We start from the raw sequence: 15696 nt of genomic DNA, 5'->3' as shown, positions 1-15696 counted from the left end.
TCGTGTGCGTGGGTTTTCTTGGGGTTCTCCCGTTTCCTCCCACTTTCTTCATTCCACCATTTCATTCATTTCTCATAATCACCGTCTCCTTTAGCCTAACCGGCATAACCGTGGGACGTAAAACTCAAAGATTTCATTTCATTTTCATGTGATTTGCCACGTATTTTTCGGGACGGTTTACAAACTTAAGGTGGCCATATTGAATGGTGGCATAAATTTTCTGCTCTCAATATATCTGCGTATCATATGCTATTAGAATATTAAAATACCTTTCAGTGTATGATGCTAGTTCGTTGCAAACGCTATGATTAAACTACTATGTATATATGCGAATAACCCCGAATTTCATGCACATTTCCCATTTCCCTTCTTCAACCATACACATTAAATTCATCCAAATTAGTGACATATTCGTATTTTGACAACCGTAAATCTTAGTTTCCTAAGTATCAAGTCTTGTTCCTTTCTGTCTTGTGGTCTAGAAGGAAAGGATTTTTTTTTTTTTTTTTTGTGTGTGTGTGTATGTAATTTTCTGTGTGTGTGTATGTAATTATTGGGTAAATTTCCAACAAGTAAAAACAATATGAATTATTTTTTTCTGTCCAAAAGCAACGTTTAACACTTTCGATCCTAGGGGTATTTAAATTGTCAAAGCCCTGTGTCCTGGAGAAAATAAGTGTTATTTTAAAATCATATCTTCGTAAGTTGATATGAACTCTAAACAATTGAAACTTTCAGAAATGAAAGTAGAAGTATCAATTCTTGAATATTGAATTTGATTTCAAGAGACCTTCTATCTTTTCCTTTGCGATTTACTGTCGTGCATACTAGTTTGTCTAATCTCTTATGAATGCAAATATATTGTCACTAAAAAATGAAAAATTCAAAGGAGGAACTATCAGCTGAATATTTTCCTTTACTCTTGGTGTTCCGATAAAAAAAGAAAAAATGTTTTCTGTTTACCTTGAATTACATCACTCCACTTATCACTAACAACCTTTTCAGCACATTGCTGCTTTGCCACTTTGCCACTTTGCTTGGCGGTTGCACCTCTCCTCCTTGCTTTCCTCACCGGAGCTGGAACTCGAAGTTTGAGATACCCTCTTCCCCTGACTATCATCATCTGTGTCATATACAGCAGAATCAAAATCGTAGGGCAGTTCTGTGATTTCTTCTCTACTTCACCTTTCTTGCCGCAAACCCCCATTATGCCTGTCCTCATTATACCTGTACTTGTTGACGGAAGATCCATATCTACGATTCGAAAGAATGAGCAATAATTCAGGCACAATTATGCTAAGAAACATGACAGCAGGGCTCATAGCGTAGTGATTTTTTTTTTTTAAAGTTGCCACTAAAAGTTACTTTTTTGGGAGATAAAGTGACTTTTTCGTGAGATTTATGTTTTGTATTGACAGTTTTCTGAGAAAAGTATTATAAAAATAAATTGAAAAAGGCAGAAACTTGTTACTCATTACTCTTCTGAAAGTTTCAGTACTTGCTGCCACAAGTGAAACAGTCAGCTTCATTCTCACTTCAGCTTTTATTCTTTCTAAAGCACAGTGGATGATTGGTGGATGCTTAAGCTCTCAAGGTGGGGTTGAGAACCCTTCTGTGTCTATTCTTTCTTCTATCATAATAGTCTTTTAGTTTTCTCTCGTAATAGTTAACGCTCCGCTCAACGTTTTGTGTGTGTGTGTGTGTTTCATCATGTTCGTCTTGTGTTATGCTTCTTGTATGTCCTTCTTAAGAGTAGGTGATGAATTTGAATATTTCATGGCTTTGAGAACTCTCAATGCTAAGTTAAATATAATGTCTGGGATGAAGAAATTCGGAAATAGGCCAGAACTGGTTCCACTTACTCAGAAGCTTCTTACATCTGCTAAGTCTGCTTACCGTAACTACAAAGCATACTTAGAAAACCTAAGAAAGGAGGAAGCTGAAAAAGAAGTAAAGAAGAAAAGATGAACAACAGAGAGAGAGAGAGGTGATGGAAGAATTGACAAAGGAAAAAAGGGGCATGATGAGATTTTGGTCACTTTGTCGTGTGCTTTTGGTCACTTTTCAACTATTTACAAGAGACCAGACCACTAGGAGCCCTGTGACAGCGACTACCCAAATGCATGATAATTTCTGCTTAGAAATAGACATTGCACTCTTACAATCACCTAGTCCAAATATGTAATAAACAACTTCCCCTACTTCAGCTACTTGCTCAACACAAAGCGTTTGTGTGTTGTGAGTGATAATGATTATGCCTTCTTTATTTCTCTTTCTACAATGACTGAAAGCCATTCTTAGATCAGGTTTCCCAGTAGATAATCACAAAGCATTTAAAATTATCATACTTTCTCCAACAAAACAGCATACAAAATTGTTTTTTGGTTGGTATTTTAAATTTCAAATGGCCGTGTCATTCCCGAACAATACTCGGATTTAACATAAGTTTATAGCCTATCGTTCCGGAACTACAGTAGGACTGAAAGTGTTAATTGCTATTTAAACAGTATGTATTACATTTTAATATCTCCATCGAATTGATGTAGAACTTTGGTTGTGAAGCCTAGTTACCATATTTCACATGTTTGCATAACGAAGGGGTCATGTTTTACCGCCATGCCAAGTTTGATACCAATCGGATGAGTTCGGTGTGTGTTTTTTTGTTTTCGAAAATATGACGCAGAATCTTGCCTCTCTTAATTCAGGAACCGAAAACGTACACACATAATAGTTTACCCGTTTAAAAGGTGTGTGATCAAACAGTACGGTGAATATAGTTTCACAGTGCCATCTATCGATGTTGTAAACATTTTAGCTAGTAAGCCCACCAGCCTAAACCTTTGGTATAGTCAGGGTAAAGTTTGAACGGGTTAGTTGGCTTCAGAGGCAGAAGAGTGAGGACGTGTTAAGAGTGTCTGTCGCGCGCCAACATTAAGTTTCGTTCTAAGCTGCAAAAAAAGTGCCAAAGAAGGTCACGAAATGTCAAAATCAGTGTATGGCGAGGAAGCCTTGGCATTCAAGACTGTTTACAAGTGGTACGAGCGATTCAAAAGCGGCAAACAGTCGATTGAAAACGAGCAACGATTAGACGTCCTTTGACATCAAAAAGTGACACAAATGATTTGTTCAAACAGGCGAATGACTATTCGAGAGCTTTCAGAACAACTAGACATCTCGTGTGGGTTCGTGAAAAGCATTTTAACCGCCGACTAAATGGACAAATGGCTTCCTTTTTTCACCACGAAAACACGCCGTGCCATATTTTGCTTTTGATCCGCGAGTTTTTGGCCGAAAAAATATTCCTATCTGTCCACATTTGCTGTGCTCTCCAGATATAGCACTATGCCACTTCTGGCTTCTCCCAAAAATTAAAACAGTGCTTAAAGTAAAATGCTTTGAAACAATTCCTGACATTGAAAGGACCTTGACACAGCAGCTGCTCGTTCTTCCAGAAATGCTTTCAGTCATGGATTCAACGTGTGATGAGTGCATTGCTAGCCAAGGACAATATTTTGAAGGAGATTGAACCAAATTCCTTGTAAGCTTATTACTTTGTTATTAATAAAATTATTCACCATATTTTTTGATCATACCTCGTACATAGCATTTCAAGGTCTACTACCGTGGCTAGTTTGATTCCGATCGGATGAGTTTGCTGTATTGTTTCGTGTTTCTGAAATATGACTGAAAATTTGAGTGCCCGTAACTCGGGAACCGAAAGCCTTCATAACATATAATATTTTACACCCTTATATAGCATGTGAAGGTCTTATCATCGCTCCAAGTTTGATCCTGATTGGATGAGATTGGTTGAACTCATACGGCGCATAAGTCGCTGATTTGTGGGCAGAATCAAATGAAGCACGAAAATCTGTTAATGTCTCGCAGACTGCAGGTCTATTTCATGAAAATACTCTGCAAATTTTTTACGGTTTCGTCTACTATTTGTGGTTGATTATTTGTTCATAAACAAAATTATAGAGAGTAATATTGCAGATAGCGGGGTGAAGCGTTGCTAAGCTTTTCCCCATCTTGTTAACATTTTTCACTCCTGTTGTGAACCCTTTAAAAGTTACGAGGTAAAGTCGATGTGTTTATTTATTTTTACTTTTATATTTTAAGTCACCACTGACTAATTAATTAATTAATTCTTATCATATACTAGCAGAATACCCGTTCGTCACACGGGGAGACTAAGCGGTTAACGTATGTACCTTTGGTGCGGGAGACCCGGGTTCGATTCCCGGCGAGAGCTAAAGTGATTCAGATTCCACGTTAATCAGTAGGTCCACTTCTCATATAGCCTCGCTGCTGAACGGGACGTTAAACTCAAAAATCATCATCGCCGCACGGGAAGAGTACGTTTCATTTTCGACATAAAGGACTGAATTTGGATTTAAACTGCATCGGAAGTGTCACTGTTCATCTCAGCGACCCCAAAAACTATGGATTAGACACATCGGTCAGTTTTAAGTATCGGACATCACAGAATACCATTCTTTGCACGAGAAGAATACGTTTTATTTTGGACATAAAGTGTTGAATGTAGATTTAAATTGCATCTGAAATCCCACTGTTCGTCTCAGAGACCAGGAAAATTATTGATTCGACATAATATCTGTCATTTTCGATCATTGTTGAATATCTTCCCCCTTCCCTAAGTTGCACTGTCAAAGTAAAATGATAAAAGCCATCCCAGGCCCGAACATCATTTATGTTGAAAAATTTGATCGAGATCTAGAGGTAGGAAATCACAATCATAGTCATTTTTATATATACAGACAGATGTATATATATTTTTTCAACGTTCGTCATCGATACTGTCTCGATATCATTTATCGCTCGTTCTTCTCAAGTTTTTGCTTCGTATCTTGTAACTTCTCTATTCCGTATTACAGCTGTTATAGTTACCAGTTCTTGATACCTACGCAGATTTAGATCAGACCACATTGTCTTCCATCGAAAGATAGGGAGAGAAAAAAAAGGAAAACAGTAGCACCGATCAGATTTCTTTATCTACTATTCTTTCTCTTTTGCTTTCTCTATTTTTTTCTGCAATCAGATGACAAGACTTTCGTTCTTTAATAGAGTTACGTGCATCTTCTTAGTGTCTTCTGTATTTTGTTTACAACTGTAATCTAATGACATTTTATTTTGATTTTCATATGGCCACACTAAGATTTCTTTGTTCTAACCACGTACGACCACCTTAGGAGTTCCAGCTTTACAACTTCGCCAAATTTTATTTTCAATCAAGAAGTTAGTAGTATTCTACATGTTTTTATACAAGGTAGCACACGAAATGATCCAGAGTTCAGGTTTGATATTTTTAAAAAAAGCATCGAATAGTAAACGTTACACTTTACAATTGAAGTACTTTTCACTTTAGCAAATGCTCAATTTATCCACCGTTTCCATGGGTTTTAAAACAGCCAGTTAGGTTTCCCACTACGCGGCAACTGATATCTTTAGTGATGACGTCATGCCTGAATGGTTTGCTTTTCATTTTCATCATACTGTCCGGATATTTACTGACTATCTTTTCCTTAGGAAATCTCTAAATAAAATAGTCGCGTGGATTCAAATCTGTGCTGGTTAAGAACCACGATTATCCATAATGGAACAGAGTTAGAAATCAATTTAAAACCACTCCTTGTCAGATTGTTTCATGCAAAGAGCACAACATCCATCGCGTGTGGTCTTGCTCCGTCTTGCATCATCTATTGTGTATTGAATGACAATGCTGTTGTATGAAAGTTAGCTATGAAAGTTGTTCCGAAACATTTTCAGGTATAGCTAACGCAGAAATTGACTTTCTTCTCAAAAAAAGAAAGGTTCAACCTCTTAGATTTTTTTTTTGGGGGGGGGGATGTTTAGTTTTTCGGTACATTTTGCCTGTTTCCGGTACTATCATAGTAAAACTCAGAAAATGCTAATCGCTCTTCTTTGCTTCTCTCGGAGAATTTATGCATTACTCGAATTTTATAACGGAAACAAATTCCTGAATATCCCTAATACTGCAGAAAGTTTCTTGGTTGGCTTAGCAGGGCATCTTTATTTATTTATTTATTTATTTACCTTCAACAGAGAAAAAATCTCCATTTACAGAAGGCTCTTACAATCTATTACATACATTAAAGGAACAATTACTAGATTAGTAAGTGATAAAAATTAAAAAAGAAAAAAGATAGCATTAAAAAGAAAAATGAAAATAAAAATACAAAAAAAAACAAAAAAAAAAAAACACAAAAATGGCAAGAAACATTCTTCTCAGATACACAAAATTAGATAATAGATATCGCTATAAACAACAGTTATGGTTTATGCTTCTGAATATTTCCAGGCACACATATTGAAGTACATACCCTACAGGTATATAGGTTTTATATGAATACATACACATATAAGTACACGCACATATACTTGAAAGCAAGAAGACATCAATACATAGATAAAGTCCATAATTACACCTATATTTATTTTATCCTGAACTATTATTCAGTAAAAATTTATTTTTGATTAATTTTATAAACACTTGCTGGTTAAGATTAAGGTCAAATTCTTCTACACTTTGTGCTATATTATTATACAGCTTACACATTCTGACCAATGGTGAATTTTTGTATGTATTTGTTTTGGATGTTTTATACCACAACAGATTTCTTGTTCTTAACGTTCTGTCACTGATATTAAATTTAATGTATTGTAAAAATTCACTATTATCAAATATGCCATTTACTATTTTGTGTAGACATATTTCTTGTGCAATGATACATCTAGCAGAAAGTTTAATATAATTAAATTCACTTAACAAATTAGAGTAAGATATTTTATTTACCAGAGCAGACTGTCCTGTTTTCTTATAATATAAGTACCTTAGGAATCTTTTTTGTATTGCTTCTATCTGATTTTCTTGAGTCTTACATTTAGCTGCCCAGATCACTGACGCATATTCCAATTTTGGCAGTACTAGAGTTTTAAAAAGAGTTCCAATGACATTTACGTTTGTAAACAGTTTAGTGCTTCTGATTACAAACCCCAATTGGTTGAAGGCATCCTGTGTGATCAATGAAATGTGTTTATTAAAAGACATTTCGCTGCTAAATGTAACTCCCAAGTCCTTATATGTAAATATACGCTCCAGATATTGATTTCCTATTGAATATGGCAGAATTTCAGTTACAGTTCTTTGTTTTGTAAATATCATAAACTTACATTTTTTAATGTTAAAATTTAATTTATTTTTTATACTCCATGTGTATATGTTATTTAAATCTTCTTGCAGTTTTAATATATCAGAATTTGTTTGTATGTCTTTATACAACTTAACATCATCTGCATACAATATGCATTTTGAATTCTTAACATACCTTGGCAGATCATTTATAAAGAGTAGGAATAATAAGGGCCCCAAGTTTGAGCCTTGTGGTACCCCGGAATTCATATTATAGCAAAATGATTTTGATTGTTGAAAACTTACATATTGTTTTCTTTGACTCAAGTATGATATAAATAATTTGAGTAACTCTGATGAAAATCCTAAGATTGAAAGTTTTGTAAGAAGTATGCCGCCACATGACAGCTTCGTCGATTTTTGAAGGCCAAAGACATTCGGATTCCAACACTGAAGCCTCACTTTTATACTTTTCAAACAGTTTAAATATTGTTGTATCAGACGGAGATAACTTTCCTTTGAAATGAACACAAAATCATGCTTTTGTTTGCATAACACTTCTTATGTCATGAAAACAGCAACACTGTTTACAGGCGCTGTTGAATAAAGAGCCCATCTCGATATGGAACTTTCGTTTCACTCGCCCTCTAGCGGAAGTACTTTACAGGCAATATTATACATTTTACGAAATAGTGAAACTACCTGTAAAACTCAAGCAGTTACCTTAACAGTAAACCCTGGATTATTTCGTACTGTACCGTTATATGCATAGATCACTAAGTTCTAGTTTCAATAAGTTTCATTGCATATTAATTGTGTGTTTGTTTCAGCTTGTCTCTGGTCTTGTGATGTGTATCCGTTACGATCATCATTGCTTCAGCATATGGAGGCAGCTGTACATAAAACACCTTCCACAAAGTGCTCTTCTCTTGAGATATATTAGTGAGTAGTTTTTCATGTATGTGCATGTGTGAGGTTAAGATTGTTCTTGCGTCCGAAAATAGGACTATTTTGCAATACTTTTCTGAGGTGTCTGGCTAAAATGTGGTGATGCTGCAGCCACCTTCTTGTATTTCACTGCAAAGCGTTCAGTAGCAATCAAGGGCTCAAAAATGGATATAACTTGCTTCTGCTTTGTAACTATTCTCTTAAGCATTGGTCTAGGTAAATCTGTAGCATAGTTCCCTTTTGTAATATCACAAGTTTTCTTGTAATATATGGATGGGGTTGTTTCAGTTCGGAATTGGGTGATGTTAATACACTGTAAACTTCTATATGCTCTACAGACGTAAACACTGCATTTTGAAAGGTTGACTGGCCAGCAATTTTCTGTTCATTCAGCCCGAGAGCTAGAACAGCATTGGAAGATGAACCTATTCACAAAACATACAATACTAACAACTAATTCTTACTAAAAATATCGAAAACTTCTCAGTAGATTTTTTCAACTGTTCTTGAAAAGCTTTCTACTTTTCTCCATTGCCAGCTCTTTAGTTTTTTGATTTTTATGACAAAGTTGTGATTAAGATTTTAAAAATTATGAAATTATGACTTCGTTTTGTGCAATTTATTATATAGAAATAAATGCAGGGATTTTGAGAAAGAAAGGCTGACGTAATTTATTATAGTATATTTCATGTCTTCTCTTTAACCTTGCAATGTGAAGATTTTATATAAGGCAAAGGTCTGCGAAATACAGGGCGTTTCAAAATGAATATTGCTTTTTTTTTTTAAGGCTTTGTAGTATTTATTACAATTAATTTACAATTATAAATAATATATCAAATGAAAGAGCAACTAAATTGTTTTGTACGCACGCTTGCGCATGCACTGTTTCCTCTGTCCAGTAAATAAATTCTATAAAACATTAAATCCCCGATATTCATTTTGGAACACCTTGTATAGTTGGCTGGAAGTTGTATATTTGTCAGTTGGAAGATGTATATTTGTGATAATTCTGGTTCTATTATAATTAAAAAAATGCAACAAGTTAATATCATCAGTAAATCGTAAAGTGATTTTAATGATGATGTTCTTCGTCCATATTGATGCTGTTCTTAAATCTACTTGCAGATTCCAGCTGGGATTCCATAGGAAGAAATCTTCCAGCTAAATTGCTGAAAGAGACTATCGTTACATTTAATGCGACCAATGACGATATGCAAAAGAACCGAGGGAACCAGGAAGGATTATATGAATGCAGCCGACTGTGTGAGGTAACGTACTAAAGTTGAATTTATTTCTTATTTCTATATAAGGTGGCTATAAAGTCAAACAGGCAAGTCTTTTAGATAATTCATTCATTCTTTCGATTAACTGATTCGATTCTTTCGGTTCACTAATTTTGTTCAGTTTGTTCCGGTTTTTTGAACGAATCTGTTTCAGTAGCTTCGTTAAGAGTGATTCTTGTATAGCAGGGAATAGAGAGGTGACGTAATTTTTCTGTGAGCTTGCTTGCACGTTGTAGTAATCGTTTGTCGGGCGGTGTGTGATGAAAGTGAAATGTGTGCGCAATTAAATGCCGAGTTTGAGATTTGAAGAATACTTTTAGTAGCTAATGTTACTTTCGATGAGTTATTTTTTGAGGAATTTCTCTGTAACGTATTTTAATTTGTTAAGTGAAGTTTTCGATGCAGAAGAGAATTGTTACAAATTTTGTTCCAGTATGAGAATACTGGAATTAAGTGACTTGTATGTCGTGTGAGAAAAAGTATGTTATTTTTCATCTTTCGTGGAGAACGACTGAAAGTGAGAAATATGTGATTTTTATGAGGCATGCGGCTGAATTGTTTTCGTCTTTATATTTTTTAGGTATATAGTTATTTTGTGTTTAATATATTTTTTAAAAATTTTTGCATAGTTTGTGTTGGGGGCTTCCCCTCCCCTCAAGCGAATAATAATTCATGCATTATTTCACTTGCTTCTGCTATGAATTGTTCTCTAGAACTTGGTGAATTTGGGAAGTATGGTGGTTCCTATTAAAGTATTTTCGTTTACTATTTTAAACATTGAATAATTGAACTATTGATTAATTTGGAACTATTCTAAGAGTGGAAATTGGGATAGTAATGACTTTTTTCATTACTTCAAACAGCAGTGTTTAAATTAATTACTGAAATATGTCTCAGGAATCGCCGTGATCTCTAACCCGATTCCATTTCGGAGGAACTGGTTTCTCAGAACATCAAGAGGAACTGTTGCGAGGAGTCAGTACTTTTGAAGTCTTAATCGGAATCATTGAACGAATCAAAAATGAATGAATTGTCTAAAAGAAAATTTTACCGTCAAACAAAATATCACGGTTATCTGACGTCAACTGATCTTCGTGTTGAGAATCCGCACCATCTTATTTTATTGCCCATTGATTGATATGAAAAAGAATCCATTTTCTTCTTTAAAGTGTATAAGAATTTGTCTGTAATAAAGTGTTTAGCACGTTTTCTTAACGAAATATAATGACTAACCCATACTGCCCCTCAACATTAACCCTTACTTGGGCAGTGAGAAGGGTTCTTCCTACTAAAAGAGACTAAGTAATCTCTAATTTGGTTCATTCCCACTACAGCCATGAGTCTTTTTCATTAGAGGAATGGTAATTGCACTACTCTATTAGTGATTCCTTTTCGTTTCGAGCTTGTCCTGCATGTGAGTGGTGATTAATTACTGTTTCTCAACTTTTCTTCCATTTGCTAATTTGAAAGCTTTTTGTTTTTCTTCTCTCAATACTGCTCTCAAATACTGTATATTGGCAATGCATATGAAACAATGCAGAATATGGAAGCAACAATTGGCATTACATTGGCTTTTATTGACTGTATTTTATTCGTCCAAGTCTAATTTCAATTGTATATTCCTAAATAAATAACATTTTGGGGGAATTGACAACGATGATGTACGACTAGCGTCTTGCGGTGCTAAATAAATGGACAACAAACCTATACATGTTTTATTCACTGCACATAACCGTCTAGATATTTCTTTCGTGTATAGGGGGCTCAAGGGACACTATTCCCTGTCCCAGGAGTGTAGCTGTTTACAATGACATAATAGTTGGAAACCATCGGCACTGTAACTTCGGGGAAGGGGAGAGGTTGAGTGTATGTGTATCATTGTCAGATATTCAAGCAAAAATTACGCAGATTCTTGGGAGGTCAAGCGAACTTCGGGGGGCGTGCCTCCTTGGCCCTCAGGATCGACACCCATACTATAAAATAGCCTTAAATCCAATAAATAACCTAGACGACTTATAAACGTAAACTAGAAGAGGCATCGCCCCACCACGTTTACAAAAAAGTGGCCCACCAATGGACTAAGCGTGTGATATTATTTCAAGAGTTGTTTTTGCCTTTTTTCCTGACTCGATGGACAGTGACCAAAGTCTAAGAACCTAATCAGTATGCCATTTTCTTTTTAATGTAATGGCTTTGTGCTACGGTGCAGTGTTTGAAACAGACAAATCAGTATGAGAGTTCGTCGCCCTTTGAGGGCCCGACAAAGACAGTAGAAACAACTTTTGAAGTGCACCGGACAGTAAAAGCAGTGAAGTGCTATCACATGTTTAATGGTCATCATTATCACCACCACCACCTAGCCTAGCTGGCATAACCATGGACGTAGAACTTAAAGATTTCATTTCATTTCATTTCTCCTTCCGTTGGACCCTAAAATCTTTCGTCAGTGTACCACCGGTACAGCTATTGTCAACAGAAATGCACCATTCGATTTCTCGTTCAAGAAGGGTATCATTTGGCATGACCTTGTTGCCATTTGAAAGAACAAAGTTGAAGATATGGCCGCCACCAAGATAGAGAATGACAATCGTAACTAGGTCATTAACGTTTCCCCCTCCTCCTAATAATGATACAACTTGAGATACAACGCACACACAGTTTCTGAAATATTCAGTCCGATCCAGGCGCTTGGCCAGACTCTGTAGTGGATAATCACGGCAACGGGTGCTCATATTTTGATGAGAAGTCAATGAAACAGTATAGACGAATAATTTGAGAATGATGGAATAAGTAGAGTATGTAATATACTGTGTATGAGTTCTCCCGTTGTTTCCGGACTTGTATAGCCACCTTGTATGTGCAGGTAAACATTACTTATTTTTCCATATGTATTTAGCATTTAGATGTATTTGTTAAAATTCCATTCTATATGTACTTTTCAAAAGATGTACAATGCATTTTGCATCTACCTAGACACCTCACAGCTACTTTATCGCTCTTCAGTTTTTGTTTTCTCTCAATATCTTCCGCATCAGATGAAGAGAATGTGGTAGTGTACTGAGTATGATGTTTTCAATGTTTTTCTGATACGTAATGCTATATATAGATACTGTGTTATTCTGAAAATAAGGCGTAACCATAAAATAACCACTAGATAATTCTTCAGATTGCCCTACTCCAGAATAAACCCTACCACAAAGCTTTCAACAAAACTTCTTAACAGTCAAAGAGAACGTTAGTAATTGTTACACTCTTGAGTTGATAGACCCAGCGTTTTCTAAAAGATTAACCCTAATCCGTGTTTTGTGCAAAAGAATAATATATATATAAAGCCCGGTCTTGTTTTCGAAGGAGCACTGCACATAGTGGAACAAAGAAATCCCGAAATGGGAATAAAAAATTAATTATTTACCAGAAATTAGTGAAAACATGATCATTACACTGTGATGTCTTCTGATAAAACCATAGCATTTGCAGTTAAAATTCGAAATCTGGATCATTCCTGTTCAACAGAGACGGAGGGAAAGAAGGCTAGGTGACGCCATGTTGGAATGCAGGACGTGGTGGTTTCACGTGGTACTTTTACCAGGCTGTAAGTAGATGGAGGCTAGCAGAGCAATGGAACAGGTAGAAATCCAGGATAGGGTCAATCCATATACAATGATTAAAAATAAATAAAAAATAAAAATAAAACAAAAAATGATTGCTTCACTATTTTAATTTTTTTCTTACCGTATGCATTAGTAGCACAAATTTTAAAAAGTTATAATCTTAGTCCGTTTGTGAATGACGGCCATTTTTTGTTGAGCACCGCTTCCCAATTAGTGACCTTGCTGATGTTAGCATAAACTTTCTTATCTCATGACTGGATTATATTCGAAAACATTGCAACAAACACAGTTTTCTTCAGTATTTTCTCTTCTTTAGTTCTGTGTCTTAGCATGAAAAACCCTAATTGAACTCTAATAGGTGAAAATTACTCCCTAAGTTTAGTATCGAAAGTGAGCAGTTACCACTTTTTAAAGTTGAAGCTTATAATGAAAGGTGAAATACCAGAGTTTTTTTCAATTATTATTGTAAGTTCATATGATCAATTCAGAATTTTTTGTCGTCGCGAATTCTGTCGAGAAATTTGAAGCTTAAAATTTATAAAACGATAATCATGCCTGTTGTGCTGTATTGTTGCGAAACATGGTCGCTTACTCTGAGGGAAGAAGACAGACTGAAAGTATTTGAAAAAACAAGATCCTGAAGTGAGTATTCAGACCCAAGAAGAACGGGAATGAGGAATAGCGGAAACTTCATAACAAGGAACTACATAATTTATATGGATTACCCAACATTGTTAGAGTCGTCAAGTTTAGGAGGTTTAGGTAAGCAGGTCATGTAGCTAGGATGGAAGAAAGTAGAAACGCTTTCAAAGTCTTGACTGGAAGACCCATCGGAAAACGACCATTAGGAAGGCCTAGGCGCAGATGGGAGGATAATATTAAGATGGATCTCGCAGAGATAGGAATACAAAGTAGAAATTGGATCCAATTGGCTAAGAACAGAAGTTAGTGGAAAGCTTTTGTGAATACGGCATTGAATCCCGGGTTCTGTAGGCCTAGAGTTAATTAGTTAATAAGTTCATATGCTACTATAATCACTATAGCTAAAGTAACGAAATTGGTAAGTGCTTCCTTAATTTTTATTAATTTATAAAATTCAAAATTTTGTAACTTTTTCAAAGGTTAAATGTGATATCTCTGATAGAACATGAAACAATTGTTTGCAAAATATACATCTGTATAAGAGAAGATTATTGTACAAAGTTCACCTTGATGTTTGACTCTGAATAAAACTATGAATTTTCAAACATTGAACCGTTATCGTGAATTTGCACCTTGACAAAATTTAGAAGAAAAACAATACTAACTTTCACAATAGACACGTTTTAGTTGTTACTTGCTGAAATGCCCATTCTTCGAACAGGGAGATTAAGTTTATGGAAAATACTTGAATACCCTTCTCCCTTAGAATGCATATTACACTTAGAATGCTTATTACACTGATAAAAATACAGAAGATACTCTACTTTTAGCATACACTTTGAAACACTCTGTCTTCCCCCCTCGTAGAATACGCCCTTTAATCAAATTGATATGATTTTAAAAAGTTTGAGATGGGTACTAATCATGTTTCAGAAGTCGCTTCTAATAGCACAGCTTCTTTTCCGATCTCGGAAACTAGGGATTTGACAAATACTTCACACATTTTTGACATTTTTATTTCCCTCCTTGCCCCCTCCCCAGCAGGGTTGATATGTTTAAAACAAAATGTTTAAAACAAGTGTTTAAAACATGTTTAAAACGAGGGTTGTTGTTTTATTCAGTTTGTTTTAAACGTTTTAAACAAATTGTTTTAAACGTGTTTTTTTTCGATGCTGGTTGGACATGTTTAAAACAACTAAAATATCAGATTGAAGAAGCTAATTTAATTTTCTAACAAACAACCCATCCTCCGCAGGGTTTGTGCATGGAGTAAATTACAAGCAGAGTTATATTCTTATTATAACAGCAATTACTGAACGAAATTCTGCACATCAGTGTGCTTATAACTAAACCAACAGAAGTTCAAGTGAAGTATTTGAACATTTCATGAGATATACACCATTGAAAAGCTTATAGGCCACAACTTCCAACGAGATAATATGCGTCAAATTCCCGCCGTATTCGTAGAAAAAGAACAGACATAAAAAATCATTAAAAATATGAAAATATTGACTTTGCGGGGCCCTGCCAACCCTTGCAGTTACCTGCGCTGACAAAATGATGCTAATGTGTAGGCCACATACTTGTGACAATAATATAAGAAATGGTAGCCATTGCGTAATGAATTCGTTTTATGTAGGAAATATTTTTTAAAAAAATATGCGCAGAAAAACATTCATTGAATTAGACATTCTCTCCCCTCCCCCACTATAGTACCACGTCCATATGCAAATCATTTTTGCTGCACACATCATGTATACGAACAAGAATTATGCTTCTAGACCACTTCAGTGAAATATATCTTGTGTTATACGGGACCGTCCCGAAAATAAATGTAAATTAACCAAATTTGACCCCCTCTTCCTCTATAAACAACAAGTACACATACAGGTTACTATCATGTAGGGGACTACTTCATTGCTTCACATACCAATTTTTATGGATGTACCACACAGAGGGGAAGAATACCCGCCAAAACCTGATGAAAAAAAATTGATGAAAAAAAAAATTCATCCTCCCTCTCTCGGCCGTACATACG

General features: G+C 35.3%; 1 protein-coding gene across 2 annotated transcripts in view; it reads left to right on the top strand.

Moving 5' to 3' along the window:
- Nucleotides 1–15696, top strand: part of Tmem214 (Transmembrane protein 214) — a 125992-nt gene that overhangs the window by 47658 nt on the left and 62638 nt on the right. For both annotated transcript variants that reach the window (XM_081754783.1, XM_081754776.1), the window contains exons 7-8: nt 8005–8116; nt 9248–9390. In XM_081754783.1, coding sequence (XP_081610909.1) covers nt 8005–8116; nt 9248–9390 — 255 coding nt within the window. The remainder of the gene's footprint in view (nt 1–8004; nt 8117–9247; nt 9391–15696) is intronic.

Source organism: Thermobia domestica, chromosome 1 (genome assembly GCF_964235325.1).
Source record: "Thermobia domestica chromosome 1, izTheDome1.hap1.1, whole genome shotgun sequence".
Taxonomy (NCBI): Eukaryota; Metazoa; Arthropoda; class Insecta; order Zygentoma; family Lepismatidae; genus Thermobia; species Thermobia domestica.
Note: the sequence above shows the minus strand (reverse complement) of the source record. Positions and strands in the feature narration are given on the sequence as shown.